The following is a 27373-nucleotide window of genomic DNA, read 5'->3' as shown; positions in this document are numbered from 1 at the left end:
TTCCAGGGCCATGTTATTGGTAAACATCTGGAACTCTCTCTTGGCCACCTGTCCTATAAATAAATTGATATTTTCCATGAATTATTTATGGACTCTGAGATGAGCCCGATAGAGACATTGAATCTCAGGTTCCTGTTTCCCAGAAGAACGGGCAGTCCCAAGTGGGCTATTGGCCTAACTGGTATTTTTCTCTTCCCCTGGGGTCATGGTAAGTCTTTGAAGTACTGAGTTTCTGAAAGTCAATTTCTCTTCTGATGGACGCCTCCCTGGGCATCATCTTCAGTAAACTGTTATCAAATACAGTGAAAATAAATGCCTTTCCCTCACTGACTTGTTGTGCTGCCTCTGCGGACATGAAAGCTTGTGGAGCCAAAACCAAACCTTCCTTCATTTGTGTCTAGGGAAGCGTGGGTATCAATTAGGGACTCGGAAAATGGGAATTCTAGATTATTTTAAACAAAACTCACAATGGATAAAATACATACACACTTCTAGTGTAAGTATATGTGTTTGTACACACACACACACACACACACACACACACAATGTAATAAATAATAGAGAAGTACCAAATAACACTACATCCATTGCATTCATTTCTTTAAAACATTCTTCTTATTTTTAAATTTATAGCAGCATGTGAAACCTTTAGAATAACAGGTTCTCTGGATGCCTTAAGCGGGTGCTCGTCTGGGCCTGTGGGGAATGTGGTCAGAGGCCTCTGCCAAGCAGAGCCAGGAGAGATGAGTTAGAGGAGGTGTCTGGCAGATGCTTCTCTTGAGAGGTGACAAGCCACCAAACTGCCAGAAGTCATCAGAATGGGAAGATGCTAGGAAAGTTTTAACTTTGGAGTCAATGAGGACTCCCACGACGAAAACTACAATGTGCTGGAAGAAGCACTGGGCAGCTCTGTGCGCCACTGAAAACACATGGGTCACTGGGGCTTTCTTGGGGGACTTCCTCTGGGCGGGGCTTCCTGCCTTGCGCTCTGCCTCTGGGCACACCCCTGCCGTCGGAGCTTTCCTGGGCGGCTCTGACGTCACAGGGCTTCTCCATGGGTCAATGCTGACGTGGGTGAGGAGCAGGAAGGCTATGGCGGTAAGCGAACCCTCTAGGCTCTGACTGGGGGAGCCGCTGGGTGGAAGGCACTTGGCAAGATGGTCCATAAGGTGAAACCGGAACTGCCCACCACAAGGTCTGAGTTTTTACTCAACCTTTGCCTCCTTGACTGGATTTGTTTCCCCTTTTTGTTATTTCTGCAGCCCCTGGGCCCATCTCTGTTGTTGTGTGACCACATTAGGTAATAGTTATCTGTAATTACCTCCTTCTATCCCACCCACTAGCCTTAGCCCCTCAAAGGCCTAGCACTGAGTCTTCCTCATCTTTCAATTTCTCCCAATCTCTTTTCTCTGTCTCCCTTCTCAGCTCAGATGTCATCTCCTCTAGGAATTTTTCCCTGATCCCTCAGATACCAAAGTGTCCTTTCTTTGTGCTCTAAGTACCCCTGTGCCAGCCCTTGGCTTTCTTTGTTTCATACTTTGCAACCCCTGGAGTCTCAATTCCAGGAGGAAAAGACTTGTCGTTTGGTTGGTTGTGTTTATTTATTATTTCTTTTTAACTGTGCTCTGGAGATACAATTTACATGCTATAAAGTTCACTTATTTAAAGTCTACAGTTCAGTGGGTTTTTTTTAGTATATTGACACAGGTTTGCAGTCCTCACCGTAATCTAATTCTAGAACATTTTTGTCACCCCCAAAAGAAAGAAAGCAGTCACTTCCACAGTTCCCCTCCTCCGCCAAGGCATTAAGCAACTGCTGATGTACTTTGTGTTTCTATAGATTTGCTTATCCTGAACATTTCATATGAATAGGCTTATACAATATGTAGTCTTTTGCTGCTGGCTTCTTTCACTCAGTATTTTAATCTTTGCATTCTCAGTTTGGAAATATATTGCCTAGCAAAGAAGACACTCAATGAATTTTTGTAACAAGAAAAAATAAATGCCCTAACATAACTCTAGCATCTTCTGGAGATAGAAATTGTTCTCAAAATAGATCTTGTCTAAGAGGCTTTGAGAAAGCATTATGTTAGAGATCACGTTATCACTTCCTCAAACCCTCTCTAGCAAGTGCCAATTCTTTGTTTATTCCCCTTGTGCCCCGAGGACTGAGGTGGGGCACAGAGAGGTGGCTGGAGAAGGTGTGAGCCACACTCGAAAGCTGCCTGCCTGGATTCTGGGGAGGATGTCTGGCGCTGGGGACGCCGTGGACAGCCGGAACAGGGCCCGAAGACTTGGGGTCCACCCGGATGGCAGGTGCTTCAGACCCCCTCTTCACTGTACCCCGTCATCACTCATCTCAACACTTGCTGACACTCGCTGCCCTGCCCCTGTAAGAACTGGAAAGGGTGTCACGCCACGTCATGCCCAGGGCTGGTGAATCAACAGGCCTTCGACCTCAAGCCCTCATAAGGGTAAACGGAGGCTTTAAAAGACGACAAAGAAAACATTTTTTAGTTGTGAAATTTCGGACAGCAGCAGTCCAGAAATGGGGCCATTGAAGGAAGCAGGGAGCATCCCATAACTTATCCCGAAGGTTCTGCCATTCCCGAGAACAGAGGAGACAAGAGAGAAGCAGAGTGACGGCCGAGGGCTGTAGTTAACCATATCCTAGAATGTGTGACAAGAAGTCCACACAGGCCCCGCTCTTCAGGCATGCATACCAATGGGGCATGACTTCTGATCTGTAGAAACATTCTATTAACTTTCTTTTTCTACCGTACTGTTGTCAAATGCAATATTAATGTAGCATCAAAATTCATCATTTTTATGTCATAAATCTTCCTATAATTTTATACATAATAAGTGCTCACAGATGCAAATCATGTTTAAATGGAAGGACATAATGGTTAAAAGAAGTATTGGCCATATTGTAGTAATTTTGCAAGCAGCTGTTTCAAGTTAACATGTGTGTATTCCCAGTCTTGTGTATATGAGATACAAGTGAATGTCAACAGTACCTTAACAATGCAACTGAATTTAATTACAGAACTGAAAATGCTATGGGTAGAGGATCACATTTTCACTGAAAAGCGTAGGTAGGGAGACATCTGTTTCTGGTGCGTTTCAGATAGGTACTTGCATCCTTTACACACTCTGATTCCATAATTTTTTTTTTTTTTTTTGCAACAGAGAATTAACTAAAAGATTTCCTTGCATATTTTTTTCCTAAAACAAGATAGCAGATATGTTCATGAGCAACTTAATTTTGCAAGTGGTATAATATATGCATTTTAAATATGACTCTGGGACGTGTAAAGAGATCTGTAAGCCATGAGAAAGATACTCTTTCTTTAAGCACTAAGTTAGGACTGGAATAAAGAGCAAAAAGAAAGCTTCCTTACTTTCTTACCAGATGGCTCCCCACCGTGCCCACAATTCTTTATTTTACTAGATTCTTCTGTTTGAAATCCTTTCAATTAGTGAAATCACTTAACGTTAACCTCCACGGTCTTTTAACATGCTAATATCCTTGGAAAGTTGGGGCTATTAGACATTTGCAGTATGAGTGAATTTAATCACAGTTTTCTCCAAGCAGCTAACAAATTCAATGCACTGAGTAAATACGAAGATGCTGTACAATTCTGAAGGAACCCTGTTGCAAAGATTCCTCATGGAGAAGGGGGAACCTGAGAAGCAGAGGGACATTGGTTGCCAAATGGTCATTATGACCTAGCACCATGCTCACCTCTAGAGGGTGAACTTGAAAATCACAGTCAGGCCGTGGCCTTGGAATATAGTACTTGCTTGGAATTGCTAGAGGAATCTGAATTATTCACCTGGAGCGGTGACCTGATGGGTCATTCCCATTACCCATGGTTTTGCATTTTACCCATTCAGCTCCATTAAAAGACCTAATAAACATCATTTGTTTTTCCCTCTCTATCCATTTGCTGGTTCCACTACTGCCCAGAGCAACAAAAGACTGTAGGTTACTGCACTGCGTGTAAAAGCAGGCTTCTTTGAGGGTTGCTAAGGATGTCAAGCATCCTTAAAGTCAAAACAATTAGTCATCTGCTTAACTCTCAATGGAAACAGAGTATCTGCTATCTGTCCTTTATCGTTCAGAGGATTTGAATACAAGTGCAACCTGGCAGCTATGCCAGCCGTCTCAAGGATTGCCAGGATTAGCGTGGTGGTGCTGGGATGTTGGGCATCCTCACCGTCTTGCTCATTCTCAGGGCTCCGTGCAGTGCATTTTTCAGAAATAGAAGGAGTTATTCAATCAAGTGTGTAACTGATCCTTTCCCTCTGGAGCCTCCACACAAACTATTACAGGTCATTCACATGAGAACGTACGTTCATCAAACTTCTAAAATGTGAATGGGGGGCGCCTGGGTGGTTCAGTGGGTTAAAGCCTCTGCTTTCGGCTCAGGTCATGATCCCAGGGTCCTGGGATTGAGCCCCGCGTCAGGCTCTCTGCTCGGCAGGGAGCCTGCTTCCTCCTCTCTCTCTCTGCCTGCCTCTCTGCCTACTTGTGATCTCTGTCAAATGAAATGAATAAAATCTTTAAAAAATAATAAAATAAAATAAAATGTGAATGGTCCCTGAAAAATGAGGAAGGTTAAAAAATTTTGTAGTGAAATTCTACATTTTAAACAATTTTACAGGATTTTGAAATGTTGTCTAGATACGCCGATGGTCTCTGGCCTCCAGAGAGATCAGGTAGGTTAGTGGTTTGCAGGCAAACGATAACAAACTTCTATGCTTCTGTTCCTTTCATGCACATAAACAGCCTAACTCTTACCTAAGCAGACGGTGTTCGACCTTGTAGCGTTGGTTTCCCTGCAGTCCTCAAAGTCAACCCCTGGCATATGTCTCCTTAGGGAATGGATTCAAACACTTACACCACCCATTCTTATGATTTCAGAAACAACAGCTGTTTATTTGTGTGCTTTGTTTTTTATCTAGAATGCCAGTTGGAAAGGCAAGCCAGCCAGTTTTATCCATCAGGTTACAGGAAAAAAAGAAGAAGGAAACAAGGGGAAAAAAAAAAAAAAGGAAGTGACAAGAGAAGATAAAGAAAGCGAAGAAATGAGAGCCAGAGGAATCAAGGAAGGAGGGTAGAAAAGAGGAGGTTCAGAAACCTTAAGAAATGGTGGCGAATGTCAGACGGTGTCATGATTATCCGTCAGCTAGCACGGGCTACAATTTAACTGCAGAGTCAGTACGGACATCTTAGAGGACACGCCACAAACAAACAACGAAAGGTCATTGTCTCCAGCTGAAAACCAAAATTTTCAATTATCCAGCTGGGTGTTTGTTTTCACGGCCATTAAATTACTGCATTGCTGATGGAATACAAAAATGCTCTTAATCAGAGAGGATAATTGTAGTCACAATAGGAAAATGTCTGATTTTGTAATGACTAATCTGATTAGTGCTACTTTTGAAACTGCTGTTTGAAAAGGACTAATCCTATTTTTAGTTCAGTCTTCGGAATCATGAGTTTTCTTGTTTTCGGAATAAAACTAGCCACTGTAACTCACTTGCTAATTGTGATTCTCACATTTCCCAATAATAAAAATTGTCCTTTATTCTGATTCAAGTGTTCCAGTGAAAAAACTTAACTCTTGAAGTAAAGAAGCTATTTCGGTGAGACCTACATTGGATTTTCGGTACAAGGCTGTCTATACTAAAACAAAAACAAAAATAAAAACAAAAATTCAACTTAGACAGCAAGTGCTACAACCTCTCAAGCCCCCCTCACCCCCACCCCCGCCACTAGACTGAAGAACATTCCCCAGTATTGTCGAAATAGGAGACCAGAATATTCTTCTCTGGGGAATATGACCAGCCTAAGAGATAAGACATAAATATACCTTTATTAAAGATCCACCAATAAGATGACCCCCTTGAGGTTCCCCTAAAGTAAAACTCAAATCAGGAAGTCCTACCCATATACTCAGAGCTTCTAACTGGCTTTTAAGTACGTCATGCATAAGCATGAGCAACAACCAAGGAATGCCAGACATCTGAGGCAACTTCTAGAAGGACAAATAGAGACCAGCCAAACAGAATAAAGCAGATTCAAAGAAGTGGGGGGAAGAAAATTGCAAAAAATATCATTCATATACTATGTGAAACAGAATAAATCCTCCCCCCATATGTGCACATCTGTACTGGTTTTCTAGGGTGGTCATACCAAAGTATCACAGACAAGGCAATTTACAACAACAGAATTATACTCTCTAACAGTTCTGGAGGCCGGAAATCTGGAAGGCGTCACAGGGCTGCACTTGGAAAGGCTCTAGGGAAGAACATTTCCTTGCCTTTTCCAGCTTCTGACAACTCCCAGCATTCCTTGGGGCCTTGCTCCGCTCTCTGCCTCCACCTTCACATGGCCTTCTTCTTCTCTGTCTTCTCCTCTTCTGTCTCTCACAAGGACTCTTGTCATTGGGTTTAGGGCCCACTCAGATAACCTAGGGTGATATTTTAGAGTCTTCATTTAATGACATTTATAAAGATATATAATTTGGAAAAATCCAAATAAGATCACATGCACAGGTTCTAGGTATTAGGACGTGGACATATCTTTTGGGAGGGCCATCACTCAACCTACCACAAGGTCCTAGTCTTCAGAACCTACGAATCTGTTACCTTTCAGAGCGAAAGAGGTGTTGCAGGTATGATTAAGTGAAGGATCTTGAGATGGGAAGATTTTCCTGGATTATCCAAGGTGTCCCAATACAATCACTAGGACCCTCCTAAGAAGGAAGCAGAAGGGTCACGATCACCGAAGGAGATATGACAATAGAAGCAGAGGTCAGAATGACAAGGAGAGCAGAGGAAAGCAGGCAGCCGCCAGAGGCTGGAAATGGCAACAAAGTAGACTTTGTGTTTCTTCTACAGATGCAAGAAAAATGCGACCGCTGGTCTGATGGTGAACCAGATCCCAGATGACATGGGCGACAGATGTGGAGCTCCCCATCCCAGATTGGAATAGGTCAGGGGACACTGGGGGACACTGGGACAAAAGATGATATTAATAGAACTTCTAGTGCCCATGGGGAGATTCAGGAACTGCTAAGGATTGAAGCTGGACTTGTGATAAACACACAGCAACCAGACAAACAGGGGGGAAATGCAAATGAGGAAAAGGAGAAGAATCACAGTATATTATATAGCTTAGCATGAATAACATGATGTGTCAGAACAAAATAAAAACTGACAGCTGATCTAACCACAGTTTCGAGACTTCCATACTGGGAGCATAAAGGATACCAGAGTACACCATGTGCAAGGGGAGGGGGAGAGGGGTGAGCAGAGCAAATCCTCAACTTCCACAGCGGAAAGGGGCTGATGACGCCTAAAATTTTAAAAATTCAGAAGTAGCGGTGTAAGTATGATATTTAGCAAATTGGTACAGAATACCAAAAGAATTCAGCTGAAAGTTATTACTTCTGGGGCGGGGTAAATGGCCAGTGTGCAAGTGGGAAAGTGCTGTTTTTCATTACAAGACTTACACAATTGTTTAATTCATATATATGGTTTTTCAAAAGCCTATGGTTTTGTGAGAATTTTAGTTGGAGGGTCATTTTATTTAAGTTGTTTTGCAAATTTCCATTGATTCACTGTTGTACCCCTTTGATTAGATTACTGAGCTGGACATTTAAATATTAGGAAAGGGGGCACAGAAGGATCTCAAGACTTGCGAGGGCTATTACACAGAACTAAGCCGGAAAGATAAATGCTGCATGAGCTTAATCTTTTTAAGTGGTTCTTCTGATTTCCCCAACTGTGAAATATATTTATGACTTTCAACTCCTTTCTTTTGTTCGTTTTTGAATTCCAAGTCAAGATGTACCTCAAAGCAAGCAATTAACAAAAATAACCCTCCATCACAGGTGTTATCAAATGAATTATGTTATCCTGAAAAATTACAGCCTATTTCTTTATAAGCAATCATAAGCAGCTATAACATGTTTTGTCTGGTCTGAAAATGTAGGCAATGTATCAACCAATAATTGGGCATATTAAATATATAAAATATTTTTTCAGCACTTTTACCCATATCTCTATACATCAATATTACAATGTATTTCTCAAATTTAGCCTATGAGTTTGAAGCCACCTGTGGATTATTTTGTGATTCAGCCTCATCCACCTTTCTAACCTCATATTGATTACTCCAGGACACCCAACCTGCTTCTGGGCCACTTGCCTTGAGATGACAATGTGTGAGAGAACATGTATTCATTTTAATGTTACCAAGGGAAACCACAAGCAGACAAATAAGACAAATAATGTATAGGTATAAAAAGGTATAAAAAGTGGAAGAAGACATTGTTTGGGGATACTGATTTTTGGGGGGTGAAATCATCCCTCTGCTCCTCTGGGTTAATGAGTAGAGTCAAGAGTGATTGATAAGGAGACACAAATCTTGTCTTACCATGGCTTCCATGGGCAGAAGTGGAGAGCGTCCCAGTGAGCCCTGATGTGCTCTCTACAGAACCCTCCCTACACTGCTGTGCCCCTGCCTGACTTGCTTTGCCTCAGAATAGACAGTCCAGAGAGAGCATTTGTGTCGTATGTATCCTGTCTAGAGCTTCCATGGAGGTTCTTAACTGGCTGGCACATCTGTTTTGAGGGCTTGTGACACTACATTTTACAATAGATGGCAGATCGATGAACTTGCTCTCTTTGCCCAAGGAAGCAAGGACCCCCTTCAACATTTCTGTGTTCTCATTTCTTGGCTCTATGATGAGGAAATCTGTACTCGATTCCCCACATCATTGGTTACTCCTCCCCTGTGGAGAAAGAGCGGCCCATCCATGGGTGCCCATCACCGGCGGGTTCTCCAAAAGCAGGATAGCCCCACCTCCCTCCCCTCTTCCTAGAGCTGGACGTCTTCAAGCAGCATGAACTCCCTTCTAACTTCCTGCGGCCTCATCCAAGCCTCCTCTTTCGGGTCCAGCTTCTCAGCCTGCGACTGGGTGGCAATATTGGATCGGCCTCACTTTGTCAAGCTTGCTGTCTTCCATTCCGGGGGAAGGAAGAGGAAGCTTCACTTTGCATATCTAACTCGGTAGGAAGCCTTACGCTTCATAAAGCCGATCCTTTGCCCAAACTGGTTCGGTTCTCTCTGTGCATGCTTTATTCATCAGAACCCCTGGGGCAGGGAGGGGAGCAGAGCACGAAGGGTAAGATTCCAGGACTGAACCCCACCCTAGACTGCCAACAATTCCTATAAGATTAAGATACGCTGAGGGCCAAATCAGTTCCTGAAGGAAAACTCCTTCCAGCCGAAACCTGCCATAACTCAGCTACCCTATAAGGCAAATATTAGTTCTCTCCCCAAAACAGCATTAAAAAGTGGCTCCACTGTATGTGTCTGGTCCTGCTTTCATGAGTGTGCTCCGGGGACTGCAGACAATACGCTGGTGCTAAAGTAGCAACTGGAATCTTTTACCCCGTCGGCTGGACTCAGGCTCTGTTCTGGCGCGTGGCCCAGTATATCAATATTGTGGTTTTCAGCCCATTCTGGAAGCTGCTTCCCTAAGCCATGTGACAGCCCCCAAAATTGGTCTGGCGCCAGAAGACTTCATCAGATTGCGAACTTGAGAGCCTCCAGTCGGCTGTTTTTGTAGTGATGCCTCCCTTCGTAATCATTAACAGAAGTGAGAGGCTGCGGTTGTAGCCCACCTCACACCTAGTGTGCAGTTTGTGTTTATGTCTCTGAGCCCTCGTAAATCTCCTCGGCTTGGAGCACTTGCGTACTCAAATACGAGTATTCTCCGGAGGGAACTCCAGGAAGAGTCGGAGTTATTAGCCCAGCTCCACAAACTTACCTGGAAGGAGCACATGGCACACTTACAGATGTGTCAGAAAGATTTAAGAGTATCCGTTTATTTACTGATTTTAACTCTAGCGGAGACTGAAGCTGTGAGTGCTCTAGACAGAACCATCTGGTGGTCCCCTCAGAACTGGTGCGAATCACGTGGCACAGGAGAACGCAACGTGCTAGGTACTAGTGTTGGCAAATCTCCAATTGGAAAGTGGTGAATTAGTAGATTATGTCAATGCTGACAGCTCTCAACTTAATGCTTTATTGATTCCACTGTTATGAGAAATTCCTTGTCTGTTAAAACAGCAACCACACAACCATTATTGAATGCCCAGTACACACTCAGCCTTGTGAGCAAGGGTGGGGCGGGGTGGGGGGAGGCCACAACAAAATTACTCATACACTTGGATTTGAAGACATTTACAGTCTATCTGGTGACTTACAATTAAAGCACATAAAAATATCTGAGAGCAAAAGTAAGTTATGTGACAAATTTCCTGGTAGGTTCCTCAGATGATGTAGGAATCAGGCAGAGATGGGCATCAATACTGTCCACTGTGGAAGGCTTCCTGAAGAAGGGGTAGGTGGGTTTAGGGAAGTGAAAAAGGGAAGAGAAGAAAATTCTAGACATGGAGGCAGTGCTTCTCAGAAAACTGAAGTAGGAATATGCAGGCCCCGCTTATGGGAAAGGGGAGGAAGAAGTTGGGCTGCCTATGAAGACTGAATGTGCCGAAATCAAGTGAATTTAATCAGAAACGACTGCTCTGGTCAAATCTTGAGTGAAGGATTTAGAACTCAAACCAAAGGATTTGAAACTTAAGTGAGAGTAACTAGGAAATCGTGAAGGATTTCAGTCATGAGAGTGAAAAACCTAAGGTCAGGTTTAAATGTGATACACCTCTGTGCGAGGACAGAGACCCGAGTGAACCCCAAACGCTGTTAGTTGCTTGGCCAGACTTAACCGCCACTCGAACACGTGACCCACCCACAAGGAGGCCGGTAGCCAGTGGTGGAACGTGAGCAGCAACCTTGAATGCAAAAGCAACTTTGGCACGGGCTGATTTTTAACTGGTCTTTTACCGGCCGGAATATTTATTACGTCAGATCAAGTTTAATCATTTGACCCAGCAGTAAGAATAAGATAGACACAGGCAAATCTTTCTAAAAGACTCTTCCCTCCAAAGTTTTCTCCCTTAAAAGTCAAGGTTGCTCAATTTTACTAAAAAGGAAAAGAAGAGACAATTTGTTTTTTCCATTATAGACAGCCCAGGGATCGCTCTATCAATAGTAATCTAAAAAACATAAATTCCGGATTTTTGAAGTAGTTTTCCTGACACCTTATTAAAATCAGTAATAACTCACTCTAGTTGCTTTGTTTTACAAAATTCAAAAAAAAAATTTTTTTTTGAAAAGAGTGGTTGAGAGAATCGATATTCTCCAGGTCTTTCAGTTTTGTGTGTTTTGCTTCCCTGTGCCCTCGGGCAATAGTGACCGCTCTCTCGTTCATCAGGGATGGTGTTTTATTCCCTCATTCCAATGAGACAGCGGCCTCTGCGGCTCCAAGTCCGTCACTGTTATTGGCTTTTCAGGCCACCAAAGGACAACAGGACATCCAGAATGCCATTCTCCGCCCCCGCCTGACAGCCACAGTCACAAGCCTGTGCTCTGTTCCACACACTGATAGCCTCCAGGTGAAATTTAAAATAGAATGGATGGGGACCCAGTTATGTAAAAAGTCACCTCTGGTCTTCTGTTCTATCGTGGGAGTTAAGACCAGCTGGGGTGCTTCTGGTATCAGTTTCCAGTACATAAGTCTCTGTGATCTGCAGCAGAAATTCTTACAACGGGGCCCTTAGAAGTCTCGTTCTCTGATGGATTGCCAGAGGCAGAGTCCAAGGCATATCTGTGCAGGCAGACTTTTTGCTGAGTTTCCCAGGGACGGAGAGAAAACTACCAGAAGGAACAGGCTCCTCTGGGTTCTACAACTAATAATCTAAGACTGCACTGAGTGGGCAGTAGGATTTATTACCAGCCAACGACTTATCAGTGGGCCCAGCTTGTCAAAGATGACTCCGGTAACGACAGATTCAGTCCCTTAAGAGAGCTCTTTGGGATGAATGAATGTGCTTGAGTTCTGGCTTTCTCCTCCTAAATATCCTTTTCTGGAATACAGCTCAAAACTCCTTACCCTGCTAGGAAAACAGGTTCAAATACACAATTGCCTTGTGGAATCAAGAAGCTGCAGATGCTCCGGTGACCTGTGCAAACTTGGAGTCCCATGGTGCTTTTCTTAGCATTGATCAAATTTTAGGTAGCTGGGATCAGATCATGAAATGACATAGTATCAGTTGGTATTTTGAAGGATGAATGGTATGATCTTTGCAATGTTTTATAGATACGGGTACCTGAAGCTTGGAAAGGTGCAGAACACAGTAAACCATCAGGTCATATTCTATTGGCTGGTTAATATTTTGTCCTTCCTCCAAATTATGAAACTGAAAATAATAAATAGGAAAGAAGGCTCCTGCCTGCTACTTAAAAAATTAAAAATTTGAAATGTGCAGTTATGCATATGTTTCTATTTCTCTCTGAATAGTATAAACCTCACTCATGATAGTAGAAATGAAACACTTTATATTAGAGATATAAATTAGATTATGAAAGACCCCTCACCTTCTTGTTCCAGAATAAATAAAATATCTGTAACTTCCTTTATCCTTAAAATAAAATTTCATATGACCTGACAAGATTATAACGTAAAGTTCAACTGTTTAAAAAGATTTCTGCGATTAAAAGAATTCATTTTCACTGAAATTCAGAAACAAAATTTGAACTGAAGCCAAAAACTGGGGCTAAAAAACTCTAGTTTGTGCCATCCTGGAGACTGGGCCATCACTCAGGTGGACATGCCTTGTCAATGACTAAGGTTTCTTCCTTCTGGGAGTGCAAATCCATCAGCAAATGCAGTCACCTCCCCCCATTAGCACATACCCACACAACACAAACACACACACATTGAACCACACACACATTGAACCACACACGCACCACCTCCCTCCCTCCAGCCCTACTGGAACCTAGTAGGAGATTGAGATCTGAAAGAGAGTTTGTTGTCCTCTTAAAGGTGAGAAAACTGAGGCTCAATGATGACATTAATTGCCTAAGATTGTAACTGGCTGACAGGTGGGCACCTCAACCACCCAATTCACCCACTGCTGTCTGCACAGCTCCTACTGGCCCCACAGAAACCAGAGAGCGAAGAAAGGGCAAAGGGCAGAAGTCTGTGTGGACTGACATCTGTCTCAGTGAGACCCACGTAATGGAGACCCACTGTGGGGTTTATCTTCAGAGAACAGAATCTCTCTCTCTCTCTTTTTTTTTTAAGATTTTATTTATTAATTTGACAGAGAGAGATCACAAGTAGACAGAGTGGCAGACAGAGACAAGGAAGCAGGCTCCCTGTCAAGCAGAGATTCCCTAAGCGGGGCTCGATCCCAGGACCCTGGGATCATGACCCGAGCAGCGGAAGGCAGAGGCTTTAACCCACTGAGCCACCCCGGCGCCCCCAGAACCTCTCTTTTGATGGAGATATCTGTGAACTGTGATGTAAAGAACCATGGGGCACAAAAGAGAAATTTAGATCTGGACGCCTAGTGATGTGGGATTTAATCAGGGAAAAAAAAAAGTTGTGAATCAGATGAGGCAGCAGTCTATGGCGGTGGAAAGAACAAGGCCTCTAAAATAAGAGTGAATTTTGATTCTACTACTTCTTAGCTGAGTGACCTTGAGAAAGTGTTTAACCTTTCCAAATTCATTTTTTTAATCTATAAAATGAGTACCAGTGGGGCGGGGTAGGGTTGAAATTTTATGTGGAGAGAGAAAGAAGGAGATTGAATGTTGGAGGCACTTGTGAGGGTTTCAGTGCATGAGTTCACAATGCCTGGCAGGGGAAAAAAAAAAAAAAAAGCCCCCAAATGTCTGTTCATTGAATGAAAAGGGTATTTCTTCAACTCTACCCACGCCTGGAAATAAGTATCCTTTGCTTTAGAAGTATGGACAGAATAATCCCTAAGTATTAATGGTCTCCCCTCCCCCATCTCCCCAAAGAGGAAGTCACTTCTCTAGTTTCATTGTTTAGCCCACTTAGCTATGTGCCCAGGGCGTTCCTTGTCACATTAATCCACTCAATAAATTGTGTTCAAAACCAAGATTTCATGCACTGGGCCCAATGGCGGGGATACAGCACAGAGTGCTCCATGATCCCCCCCCCACCCTGGAGAGGCTCACAGAATAAAGTGAGCTTGGATGAAAGTTCTGATTTTGAGCGAGGCCACTAGCCATTAGCCAAAATATTTCTGGATCAGTAACTACACCCTATCATCAACTTGACTCTCTAAAAATTACAATGTGGCTTTAGGACCTGGTACATGGTGTTCACTCAACAAATGTTTGTTGGATAAAGGAATGAATGGGATGGGATAGGAATTTCAGTGAGCTTTTACTGCTCTGGGCTTATATAGGAGATATGCAGCAAATAAAATTCTTTATTTGAGGATAATGCAAGCAAAGGCAATCTTTTATTTGAATAAGTTTGGATTATGGCACCCACTAAGCTGGTATGTCTAAACTGAGAATTTACTGCCATTTCAGAAGTCCTCTAGGGAGCAGGTGACCACTCTCAGAAAAGTTTTGTGTCACCGACAAGGAGAGCAAGGCTTCTGGATACCACAGCTAAGCATACCCGACTTGCCTTCACAGTTCTCGCAGAGATCTTCTATCCTGAAAAACACTGGTTAGCTAACCTTCCTAAACCGCCAGCCACCAGACATTCTCTGGCTTCTGAACTCTCTTTGGCTCCAAAGAGTACCTCTCTGGATTCTATCCTCTCCTTCACTGAAATCTCAAATTCTTTTGTTTTAGACTTGTCTCTGTGGCTGGCTTGTGAACTTAAGGGAAGGGATATGGTCTTTATAAATTCCCCCCAGCACTGGGCACACGTAGGCATTTAATAAGTAAGTTTCCAAAACGTGCCTTTAGTGTGTAGCCCTGTCCAAGGTCTCCACGTGAGCCATAATATGGACTCGAGATAAGGGTAAGGACTCAAGCCTCATCTCTTCAAAAGCTCTCTGAGAAGCTCTCTCACGCATTCCTTCTCTGCCCTCCATCTTCTGACAGTGCTCTCAAAGAAGACTAACGAAAATAAGACAAACCGGGAAAACGAAATCCCATAACACAATTTAAATATGGTAGATTAGACACTAGGCCAGAACCTTCTCTTTTGCTAAAAATAACTATTTAAACGACGACAACCTCAAGCTCGACAGCATTTCCCCCGTCTAAAGTCTCCTGACACGTTGAGACCTCAGGCAGAGTGTGGAAAGGTCAACTTGTTTGGTATCTGACTCAAAACGATTACTCTCCGGCGAGGTGAAGGAGAGGAAAGTAACGGGGGCAGTGAGATTTTCCAGCCACTCCACCCAGAGGGTAATTAATCCAAATGCGAGCCGGGTGGGTGGTACTCAAACATCTCCCATTCGACCCACGCCTTCCCCCAGGGTTGCTAAGACAGAAGCGGCCCTAGCCGTCTTCTGGTTGAATCCATACCCCTCCCGCAGGGCCCCGCTCGCGGAAGACCGTGACAGGAGGAAAGGTCGAGAACACACCCGGGTCTGGACCCGCGGTCCGGGAGCAGCGGGCCCGAGCGCCCCCCGCGGAGCCCGCTCGCAGCCAATGGGAGCCTGAGGTCCGGGGATGATGAGATGAGGGGCCGAGGCTGGGCCAATCAGGCTCCAGGCGCGGCCAGGGGGGAGGAGATGGGAGGAGAGGCCGGGGGCGATGGAGACAGAGCTACATCAACAGAAGTTTCTCACCTATTCCGGCGAGGGACGCTCCCGCACCTCCTGCACACCTCCAGCTCGTCGCGGGAGGAGGGCCCCAGGCTCCTTTCTCCACCTCCTCTCACTGCTCCCTGCAAGCCAGGGGAAGGCTGCGGAGAGCCCTTATCACCGCTGGCCTTCTTTTTATGTTGTCTGCAGGGGGAAAGAGGGCGAGGGACAACTCGGTGCTGGGGAACTGACCTCTGGCTCGGCGGGCCCCTGGGGAGCGAGAGCAGAGGAGTGGCTGGGGCTGGGGGACTCCATGCAGGGGCCATGGACAGAGCGGCGCTCCTGGGACTGTCGCGCCTGTGCGCGCTGTGGGCAGCCCTGCTCGCGCTGTTCCCCTGTGGAGCCCAAGGAAATTGGATGTGAGTATGGGGGCAGTAGGGGCGCACGCGGGTTGTGGCAAAAGGGGTGCCCAGCTTCAGGGAACTTTCAGTTGAAGAGGGGGAGCAAGATGGGGGGTTCCTAGGGCGGATGACCCAGTTTTCGGAAAAAATCTGGGATTGGAAAGGAGAGCTGGGGAGCGGCTCACGCTAGGGACGGCGGTGTCTTACAGGTGGTTGGGCATCGCCTCCTTCGGGGTTCCGGAGAAGCTGGGCTGCGCCAACTTGCCGCTGAACAGCCGCCAGAAGGAGCTGTGCAAGAAGAAACCGTACCTGCTGCCCAGCATCGGAGAGGGCGCGCGGCTGGGCATTCAGGAGTGCAGGAGCCAGTTCAGACACGAGAGGTGGAACTGCCTGGTCACCGCCGCCGCCCCGCCGGGCACCAGCCCCCTTTTTGGCTACGAGCTGAGCAGCGGTAAGTCCCGGGACCCTCCGGGATGGCGCGGGATGGAGGGCGACAACTCCTCCAAGTACAGTAAACAGAGTAGCGCTTGCGTGGTCCGTCGCTCTCTAAATCCCAAAAGAGGTCCTTTAGTGGACGAGAACTGGGGGTGACGGAAGCCAGGCCCGGGTGCAGGTGCGGTCCTGGAGGGGGGTGACCCCCCGGGTCTGGAGCCGGGCGCTAGGAGCTGTAGCTCTTCCTCCTTCCCGCGGCGCCGGGCAGGAGTTACAGAAAAACTGACACTCCACCCGGCCGACCCCTCGGACCCCGTAGCGCCCCCCTACGTGGGTGACCAGCTGGAGAAACATGATGTCTGCTGCAGGGAATGCTGCCGCCGCATCTGCTTTGATTTAACCAGCGCCGCTGCGTACCGAGCCCTGGACAAGGGGCTAATTGCAGCGAAGCCTCGAGTTTGTTGGCACCTCGGAGCGCGGGGTAGACAGAATAATGCTGGTTTCTAAAGGGAGTGTCCTGGGCAACTCAACGTGCGGCTCACCCGAGCACGACTACTTTGGCTCTCCCCTCTGTTCTCTTTTCCTTCTCTATCTTCCCTCCTCGGAGCACACCCGCGGCGCGGGGAGCTGCAGTAAAAGTTCCACTTCCACGTGCCTGGTTACTCGGTAGGGATAAAGGCACAGGGAACCAGGATTGTTCTAGGAATCTCAGCAGATTCAGAGAGTTTTAGAACCTGGGAGCAGAAGGATTCGTTGTTGTTTTTCACATTCGTTTCCGTTCTCCCTCCTCCTTGGACCCTTCTCCACACGTTCCCTGCACACATCGCCGCCAAAGCATTGCGCTTGCCCCGCTGCGTTTTGGGCGGCACGCCCTTCCGAAGGAGCCCTGACCCCCGCGGAAGAAAAAAGAAGTGAAGAAGGAAGAAGGAGGAAAAAGAAGGAGGAAGAAGGAAGAGAGAGAAGGAGGAGGAAAAGGAGAAGGAAAAGGAGGGAGAACAGGAGGGGGAGGAGGAGGAGAAAAAGAAGAAAAAAGTTTCAGTTGCTGAAATGCAGAGACATCAGCTGTTGAAAGGTTTATTGGACAACGGGCATGCAACTCTAATCTTAACATCTCAAAAGAAAAAAGGTCACCTGCTGAGTCTCTTCTAGTCCATTTTGCTAATGTTTTGGTAGGACCTTAATTTGCAAAGAGTTTAGCTCAATCGTTATTGTAGGTGTGCTAAATATGTATTCAATGATTTTCTATAATAATTATTTTTTTATTTTTCTGGTGACATTTCAATCCTTTCATTGCCTTTCAGCCTGTAAAAGGATGAGCTAGTAATATATAAGATATTTAACTGTTTAATATTAATATTTGTGATTGTTATTTATAATGTCTTCCTTAAAAAAAAAAGAACGGTTTTTGATATGAAAGTTAACTGTAACATCTACTGATTGCTTTGGCCTTTGCTTAATCCTAATTTGCATACCAGCATACAACATACAAACAAAAATCACACCAAATTTTTCAGCGTGTGTTTCATGAGAACACATTCAAAATGATAATTTTTTTAAAAAGTAATCTGGACTCTTTTGGGCATTGTATTACCATTTGCGGTATCCATGCATAGAATTTTAAATTCAACACATATTTATTGAACTTTTATTGTCTATTAAGCACTGAGCTAGGTGTTGGCATATTTTTTAATTTTAAAAATAAACAGATGATTCTAAGGTGTGAGGACAATTTACGATACACAATATATAAACCCCCCCAAGTGAAATACTGAAAATTAATGTTGCTTTTTTGAAAGACTGAAACACTATGAAATCGTCCTTCCTAAATATGTCCTCATTAAAAACATCCATTGAAAGCAATTGAAAAACAGCTTCCCTGCTAAGAGGATGAACAGGAAGCTTTGTTGTGAACATAAACAGACAGAGGTTTGGCTCTTTCATTCAGCAATTTATGTTTTGTTCTAGGTACCAAGGAAACAGCATTTATTTATGCTGTGATGGCAGCAGGCCTGGTGCATTCTGTGACCAGGTCTTGCAGTGCAGGCAACATGACCGAGTGCTCCTGTGATACCACCTTACAGAATGGCGGTTCAGCGAGCGAAGGCTGGCACTGGGGGGGCTGCTCCGACGATGTCCAGTATGGCATGTGGTTCAGCAGAAAGTTCCTAGATTTCCCCATCAGAAACACTACAGGAAAAGAAAGCAAAGTACTTTTAGCAATGAACCTGCACAACAACGAAGCTGGAAGGCAGGTACGTATCAGAAAATGGAATGAAATCTAGTGCCTTTAAGTAAATAACACTAGGATTACACTTCTGAATGCATCTGTCCAATGACTTGAAAAACATACACTTGTAGTCTGAGAAATATATATGTCATACATATGTATGATATGTATGTGTGTTTATTATATATGGATAACTTCTACATTGATCTAGTTTCAGTTCTCCGTCTGATAGGAGTTGAATCTGATTATAGAATGTATTGGTGATTTTGTACTTTGTACACCCAGAACACTAATTATAAAATAATAGGCGTAGACGTGCCTTTGGGGTCATTGTGTTCCATTTGTGAGAGAGCCAGACTAACGTCTATAGAATCTGCCTTTCTAATGGGACTGAATCAAATTCCGTCTCAAATTTGCATTTTGATTTTTTAAAATCTATTTTTAGTGAGCAATGACTCCCAAACATGTTATCATTATGTCCTTACATTCTCTAGCAAGCATTCTTGAATACATCCGGGAATATATAACTCTTAACTAACATTTTGGTAAAACAAAGTTTTTAAAAAGATAATTTGTTATTTTATTATAAAGTGATATAGATCCATTGTAAAAATGATAAGTGCAGATAAGAATCTAAGATGTATTATATGTATGAATACTTAAATATATATAAGACTGAAGGGTAGGCAAATTTGAAGAACCACCATCTAATTAACCTTTTTTATGAATTTTGGTTTTTCATATTGTTTTCTCAAAATGGAATCAATTTGTAACTTAATTTACCTTTTACATATTTATTTAAATGACTATTGACACCATAAAGTTTGAGCTCTACAACATAGCTGAATTACTTGGCAATTCATAGCGATTTTCCTAAAACAGTCCAAACTTTCTTACGAATATACATTTTCTATGTTGTAATAATCTTTTCAAGACAGGGAATATCAGCACATGTCCTATATTATTGTAATATCCAATAACCTGTAAAAGTCCCAAAGTAGTCATTGCAATCCTCCACAATCTCCTGAAATAAATTAAAACAAGTTGCCGTGTCTGTCAGGAATATTTAAAATACATGTTGCATTTGTTTTACATTTTTGGAATAGATGGAACCCACGTAGAATAGGTGCAAGTTTCAACCAGCTTTCTTTGCTTAACCGCTCTGGTTTATAATACAAAAACAGAAAACTCCATAAATGTTATTATCACCATAACACTTCAAATTCAAATCTGAATTTTCAATTCGATTTGAATATTGATATAAAATAGCAAAATAGAAAGTAGGAAAGTCAGTAAATAGCTAGGTAGGCTTTTCATATTTTTGTTGAGAAGCTTTAAAAGTTAGCTGATCACACTAAAGTAACTCTTGTTTAATACTGTAGTCATGCACGTATCTCTTCTCCTTAAAATTTTGCATGAAAAAAATTCAATGAATGGGGTTCTGCTTCCAGGTAAATATTCTCCAATAAAGGATTTTTAAAATTATTTCTAACATAGGACTATAAAAGAGGGTTAAATATATGTTTACATTTTTAAATGTATGTTCTTTAAAACTTTAGAATTCAAATGAGAAAAATACTAAAATAAGTCAAATTAATATATTTTAAAAACAAAAATGAATATTGATTATCGATTTAGATCTTAAATCTTCTTTAGCCGTTCTTGAAATAATTTGGTAGAGCTTTTTAAAAATTTAACTAGAAAACAACACTTGGAAATTCATGTCATAATTAATTCCCTTGAATAAAGATTATCCCCAGACTTGTGAGAAGGTCGGAAATATTCCAACTGTGTTTTTATTAGTATCATTAAGCAGCTATTTAGTTTTATTCTGTCTCGTGTGTTGTTTCAAATTAGGTAACAATATTTGCCTCTGTAACTATTTGATCTTAAACTATTATTTATATTCTGAGTTTATTAAAAACATACAACCGTTTAGCATCCATTTTAATCCACTGTGTTTGTTGGCAAAAAAACAATCTCCTCACATTACCGGGGTTTCTGCCATTTGAATTACGCAGAAAACAATTCAGCCTAAACATATACATTCCGTTTGTGTCAATTTCAGGGTTCTCTCTACTGAATCTTTTTGTTCCCCATTGGTCTAGATGGAATCTTAAAATATTACAAAATATTACCTGGACTGCTGTTTTTGTTGGTCTTTTTTCAGGAAGTATTACAACTCAAACATTTTTGTATTTTTCTTTCCACTGGTGCCCCCCCCCAAAAAAAACCCGCCACCACCACCAGCACCAGCACCACAGCAACAACAAAAACCAACCAAGTTTGCAGGCTATTATCTAACAAGGAAGAACAACCAACTCCATTTTTAAGATTGGCAATTAAGATTTTAATCTAATAGGCATATTCTTCTGGGTAAAGTTCAAGGTCTGCATTCAATTGAGTTGATTTTCTTGGTCTCAAAATCCCAAACTCAAAATGTAGGAAAGCGTTCAGAGAAATGTGGGTACTGGCGCTTAGTAGTGCTGTGAGCAGGATAGATGATTTTCTAACCGCTGACCTTAAGTACTCTGATTCCCACTTGGTTTCTGACACCATTCCTAAAGTTATGACTCCAAGAATAATGTTGCTGAATGGTGATTGGCTAACAGAATGATGTGATGTCTTCCAGGGGCAGAACTTCTGGGAATAATGTGACTTGGAATATTTATGGGTATTTCTTTTGGTGTGCTTAAAATATTTCCATTCTTCCCCTGTCCACCTCATAAACTTTTAAGTTTCCCTACCCCATAATTTGTTTTATGATGAGTAACTCAAAAAAGTGGGAGGGGCCCAACCCCAAATGTTCATTGACCTGTTTCAAGAATATTTATAAGTACTTGAACAACACATAAGTGTTTTGCCTTTCAGCAGGTTCAAATATATTTTTGGACTGAAAGAGACAAAATGGGTCAGAGGAATAGGAATTCTACATATAACCATCCAACCTTATGTCACCGTTTTCCTAAAAACTTAACCAGATCATCTGATAGTTGACAAAATGAACTGCTCATAACAAAATGTTCTGCAGCAGTTTTTTGGGTCATTTCTGTAAAGTTTGGATAAAACAATCATTGCCTGCTGGGTTACCTCGGAGTCAAAATGGTGGGGCCAGCAATTCCGCAGCCCATTTTTCAAGCAGTTTCTATTTTTACATTAAGTATTAATGATACATCTTTCCTATTTCAGTTCATTAGAAGTTTATCAAACCAAAACTTAACGCAAAGAGCCCAGTAAATTAAATGCTACCCTCCTAATTGCTCTCCCATAGTTTAAAAATATTCCACCAAAATGTGCACATCTGTTTGCAATAGTTCACAAAACATTCCTCTGTTAATATCGTTATAAACCCTAACAACTCAACTAGAGTAGAGAAAAGAATTTTCTCATAACCACATGCTACTCAGATGGTTGCTATCCTTTTACTTTTCTTGTTAGCAGGGAAGGACTGCTATCACTACAGCCCAGAACGGCTATTTGACATTAATTAAGAATCCTAGCTGAAAAGCTCAGAATATATACCTTTTTGTGGAGTGTTCGTGCAAGTTCCTTAAACATACTCCATTTTCCACTTTCACTTTTCTCTGTTCTACTAAAATTCTCCTGTTGGATACAGACTTTAGATCATATATCACCAGCTTTACATTTTAATGTAAAAGGCAAGTGTCTTAATCATGCTGTTGATTGTTGGTAAAACTGGAATAATATGTAAGTACATGTTCATTAATGACCTACTGTGTGCAAGGCATTTCTTCCCACAAAACTAAATCAAGTAAAACGATTTATGAAGAGGTGCTCTGAGAAACAGCCAAGTTCTACCGTGTGTGTGTGTGTGTGTGTGTGTGTGTGAGAGAGAGAGAGAGAGAGAGAGAGAGAGATCTGCCCTAGAACTCTGCATTTCATTAAATTCTCCCGGTGGTAATTACGTTGCTTTATTTTAATCCCTATTTGTCCAAGTTTCTTCCTTAGAGTGTTTTGGGTCTATAGTCATTTAAATTGCATGTCAAGTTATTGGATTTCCTCTCCTTGAAGTTTATTTGGCTTTCTAACCTAAACTATATATATATATATATATATATATATATATATAATATATATGGTAAACTATATATAATATAAAATGTATATGATAAAATGTAAGATATGTAGATGATAAAAATGCCATTTTTATACTTACTATTAAGGACAAAAAGATAATGGAATTGAAAGGTAATAGAATAAAACTTCAAAATATCATCCCTGAAAAGTTACAATCAACTCCAGATATTTAAAAGACCCTAGTTTTCCTCTGGCAGGAAAATCTTCCCAAAATTCTGATACACATTCTGCAGGTGGTACCATTAGATTTGAAAATCAGTCTCTCTTTTTATCTTTCAAACCAAGTAATATGTCACTCTGGGGACTGACACAGTTGTGGACTAAGGAATGGGAGGAGAACCCAGCAGGATCAAGGTCTCCCCATACCATTGACTCTCCTGGCAGTGACTCTTTTGCTAAAGGTGGTTTTCAACGTTTCCTTCCAATTCATATAACCAACAGAGAATGAGTTAAAACTTGTTCCAGTGAGCTGGACTAACCATTCCATAAGTATTTGGTGAGCATCTACTCTGTCTTCCATGCTTTGCAAATTGGCAACACCATACGTGATGTCTGAACTGGTTAATGAAAGAAAAAGTCCGCCCCTCAGTAAGATCCTGAGCAAGAGCCGGCTTTAAATCACCAAGTGATGACTGGAAGGAATGCTGATCAGGTTTAAATACATAAACAGACATTCTTCGATTTTTGGCTTTCTTTGGACAATTTGTTTTGTTATTACCTAGCATTAACTGAGCTCTCTTATTCTCATATCCTTCAAGCCTTTAAAATCTGAACAAAAGTACGCAGATTGCATTCATTTAAACATTTATTTGCCTGAAGCCATTTGAAAGAATTGAAGTCTTTGTGACTATCGAATGCCATAAATTTAAGCAAATAAGCGTTTGCGCCATACTTTATTTTTTTGTGTGCCATACTTTATGAATTGCTCTCATTATCATTGAGAGTTATCTTTTGCCCGGCGTTAATAAGAAATAGACATAGCTACTTGCTTCTCCGTTTTGTGAATTCACAAAAAGCATATGTGCTCTCTTCTATAAAGGACAGGGTTTAAATATTATCCTGTTTATTATTTTAAACACTAATAAGAAGTATCAAATATTACACAAATCAATACCATATGCTCTCACTCAAGTTTGCAACTATGATAAATTGTCCGAAATATTCTGTCTCATTAGATAGTTCAGAAACTTTAATTTGTTAGGAAACCTAACATTCCACAAACATGTCGGTGTCGGGTTTAGCATAAAATAGCCAAGCATAAACCCTTGTCATTTTATAGTTTTGATAAGAAGTGTAAGTGGAATTTAAGCGGTGAAGTTTTTCCTTTCTTTGGTGAGATTACACACATAATTTCCACGTTATTGAACAGACAGATCACTTTTTCATTTTACCCAGCATGTTGACAGACCGTCAACACGAGAGCTAGCCCTAGCGATTTATTAATCTGCTCTGCCATCCTCTGGGGACTGAAGGAAGCTGTGCTGACTAGCCCGGTGTGTAAGACAGCAGAACCCTAAAGTTCTTGAAATCTCTACCTTGCCTTTGCACTGTTAGCCCCTTTTCAAATTTTTCTCTCAACTCTCCCTGTACCACCTTCTTCTTCTCCTTCTTCTTCTTCTTCTTCTTCTTCTTCTTCTTCTTCTTCTTTCTTCTCCTTCCTTCTCCTTCTCCTTCTCCTTCTCCTTCTCCTTCTCCTTCTCCTTCTCCTTCTTCTTCTTCTTCCTTCTTCCTTCTTTTCGGGAGAGGGGATATTTATTTAGATTCTAATGTGGGCCAGGCAGTGGGCTCTTATGGATATACGTAATTTCATTGAATTCCTCAGTCTGAATAAACCAAACTCTGCACTTTGAATTGAAAAGTTACATACATATATTACCCCTCTGCTATGAGGGGATGGTGCTACCGATCCATCAGGAATAGGACATATGTTTTGAGTTAATTTTCCAGAAGAGGGGAAGAATGTGCTGGGAGCAACCACATTCTCCAGCCCCTTCTCCTTCTGACCAACTTAAGTTGATTAGTCAGGGTTTCTCATGTGGTCTGTGACCAGAGGATAACGCGGTTCCCACCCCCCACGCCCACGTGAACTTAAGGGACTTTTACAGTGATCAAACGCCGGAGCTCTCAGTTCCGTAGATCTCAAGCTTGGATGCCCGTTAGGATCATCTGAGCAGTTTTATGGAAGCGCCGCTGTCCGGACCGCACCTCCACGGGTTAAATCAGAATCTCAGGGATTAGAGCCCTGGTTATTCGTTAAATTCGCCTGATGCTTCTGTGCACGTGCGCGCCCAGGACACCTGCCCTCCCAGTGCTTCTCCAACCTTAATGCACGTAGGAGTCACCGGAGAATCTTATTAAAATGCAGATTCTGGTGCTGTGGGTCCGCAGTGGGGCCTGGGAGTCTGCATTTCCCACGAGGGCTGTCGGTGCTGCCGGTCCACGAACCGCGCACTCTGAGTTGTAAGGTGATTGGTGTCAGGAACAGGGAAGTACGCGTGGGCATCCTCTCACACCCAGAATTCTACAAAGAAATAGAAATAGAAGTGGTTTCCCTCTATTGTCTCAGATCGCCCCCCGATAACAGTAGCAGCCTGGTCCACCACTTCAAGACTTGGGAGTGTTTGCTCGGCAGGGTCAAGAGAAGGACAGAACACTTGAACCCTGAAGCAACTGTAAAGAGCCTTCGCGTTCAAAGCGATCAACTTTAGGCAGGGCTAAGCAGACCCAGAAAGGGAAGGGATGAGGTCAAGTCAGGCTTCGGGCGCGGAGGGAAAACCCTTCACGAATGCTGTTTAATACCATTACGGTTGGTTTCAGGCTGTCGCCAAGTTGATGTCCGTGGATTGCCGATGTCACGGAGTTTCCGGCTCCTGCGCTGTGAAAACGTGCTGGAAAACTATGTCTTCTTTCGAAAAAATTGGCCATTTGTTGAAGGATAAATACGAAAACAGTGTCCAAATCTCGGACGAAATAAAGAGGAAAATGCGCAGAAGAGACAAAGATCAGAAGAAAATACCCATTCGCAAGGATGATCTCCTCTACGTTAATAAGTCTCCCAATTACTGTGTTGAGGATAAGAAACTAGGGATCCCCGGGACCCAAGGCAGAGAATGCAACCGCACGTCGGAGGGCGCGGACGGCTGCAACCTCCTTTGCTGTGGCCGAGGCTACAACACCCACGTGGTCAGGCACGTGGAGAGGTGCGAGTGCAAGTTTATTTGGTGCTGCTACGTCCGCTGCAGGAGGTGTGAAAGCATGACTGACGTCCACACTTGCAAGTAGCCCCTCCGGCCAGCTTCTCACCGTGCAGGCCTGGTGAAGCTGACCCCTGCCTCCTCTAAGTCCCAGACCCTGGCGCTTGGCGCTGAGCTCCCTTTACCCAACAGATAGCCGATCACACACAGAGCGCATGGATTTTGGGGGAGGAAGGAGCAGAGTTGACAAGGTTTGGGTTCATTTTTTGCTGGTTTAGAAATATATATTGACACACCAGGAAGATAATCTGACTCCTGAAGAAGAAAGAACAGGAAGGAGCCTTCACACGGGAAGACCTGGTCCATATTCAGGATAAAGATCTGGATTGTGGAACTCAGCTGCGGAACTCAGCAGTAGTGGGTGAATATTAGGCGTTTTTGAAAGACACTTCTAGCAGCAAGGAACAGTAAACAGGATCTCATTTATTCTTTCAACATTTTAGATGAAGAAATCATACTGTTCGCGCATAGAAACAGATGCCGGAAAGTTAACAGAAGTACTGGGTGCTTAGTTTCCCTTTCATGCATTTCGAAAAAAGGGCAATTAAAACGAATTTCCCTTAGTGATACTGTGTGCCTAAAAAGTGTTTGCTAGAGATGTTTAGTGACAAAAGGGAAGAATCTAAACGTAAAAAGTAAAATGTATGGTTTGGATTTTAAGTGCCTTTTAACTAGGAGAATTTATCTAGAAAAATTTCAGTCAGATATACAGCACTTTTTCTATCCTTGGCTTCATTTTTAAAAAATTTAAATTCAAGTTAGTTAACATATAGTGTTGTTGGTTTCGTTCTTTAATGATAGACCTGCTGCTACTATTAAAACCCCAGCTCAGAAATAATGGGGAAGAGAGGGATTTTAAAAGCAGGTGGGAAAATTAAAGGTAAAAACATAAAGGGCTCTCATACATTGTAAGGGAAAGCACCCTTTAAATGTGTAAAAACAGTATTTTGTATAGTATTTTGCTTAAAAAAGTTATATATTTTGTAAATACAATATTTAAGTTATATGATATATATTGAAACTTGAGACACTTATTGCCAAAGCCCAAGAGCAAGGGCAATAAAATTATCTCAGAAATAAGATTAGCTTCTGTTTCTTTCCATACCTTTTTTAAACATTGAAGTTAATTGAGTAGTTAGTTATATGGATGTGTTTTTCTTGTCAAAATGACAATTTTAGATGTTATAGGTTAAAATATGCTGCAAAATATTGAGAATTGTGTTATTTCAGCAGATTAGTTAAGTTCTGCTTCTAATTAGTTATGTTTAACTTGTAAGGTTATTATAATA

At 42.5% G+C, this 27373-nt stretch overlaps 1 protein-coding gene across 1 annotated transcript; it reads left to right on the top strand.

Annotated features, from left to right (window-relative positions):
• The first annotated feature begins 15996 nt into the window (after positions 1-15996).
• LOC111152110 (Wnt family member 16) lies at positions 15997-26847 on the top strand. The gene is made up of 4 exons (XM_022510417.1): positions 15997-16091; positions 16283-16524; positions 18471-18757; positions 25648-26847. The coding sequence occupies exons 1-4, from the start codon at positions 15997-15999 to the stop codon at positions 26110-26112; spliced, it is 1089 nt and encodes a 362-aa protein (XP_022366125.1). The 3' UTR covers positions 26113-26847.
• The last annotated feature ends 526 nt before the right edge of the window (positions 26848-27373 follow it).

The sequence above is a fragment of the Enhydra lutris genome, unplaced genomic scaffold (assembly GCF_002288905.1).
Source record: "Enhydra lutris kenyoni isolate GAN:26980312 unplaced genomic scaffold, ASM228890v2 scaffoldscaffold27, whole genome shotgun sequence".
In the NCBI taxonomy this organism is placed as follows: Eukaryota; Metazoa; Chordata; class Mammalia; order Carnivora; family Mustelidae; genus Enhydra; species Enhydra lutris.
The sequence above is the reverse complement of the archived record's forward strand: the minus strand, read 5'-3'. Positions and strand labels throughout refer to the sequence as shown.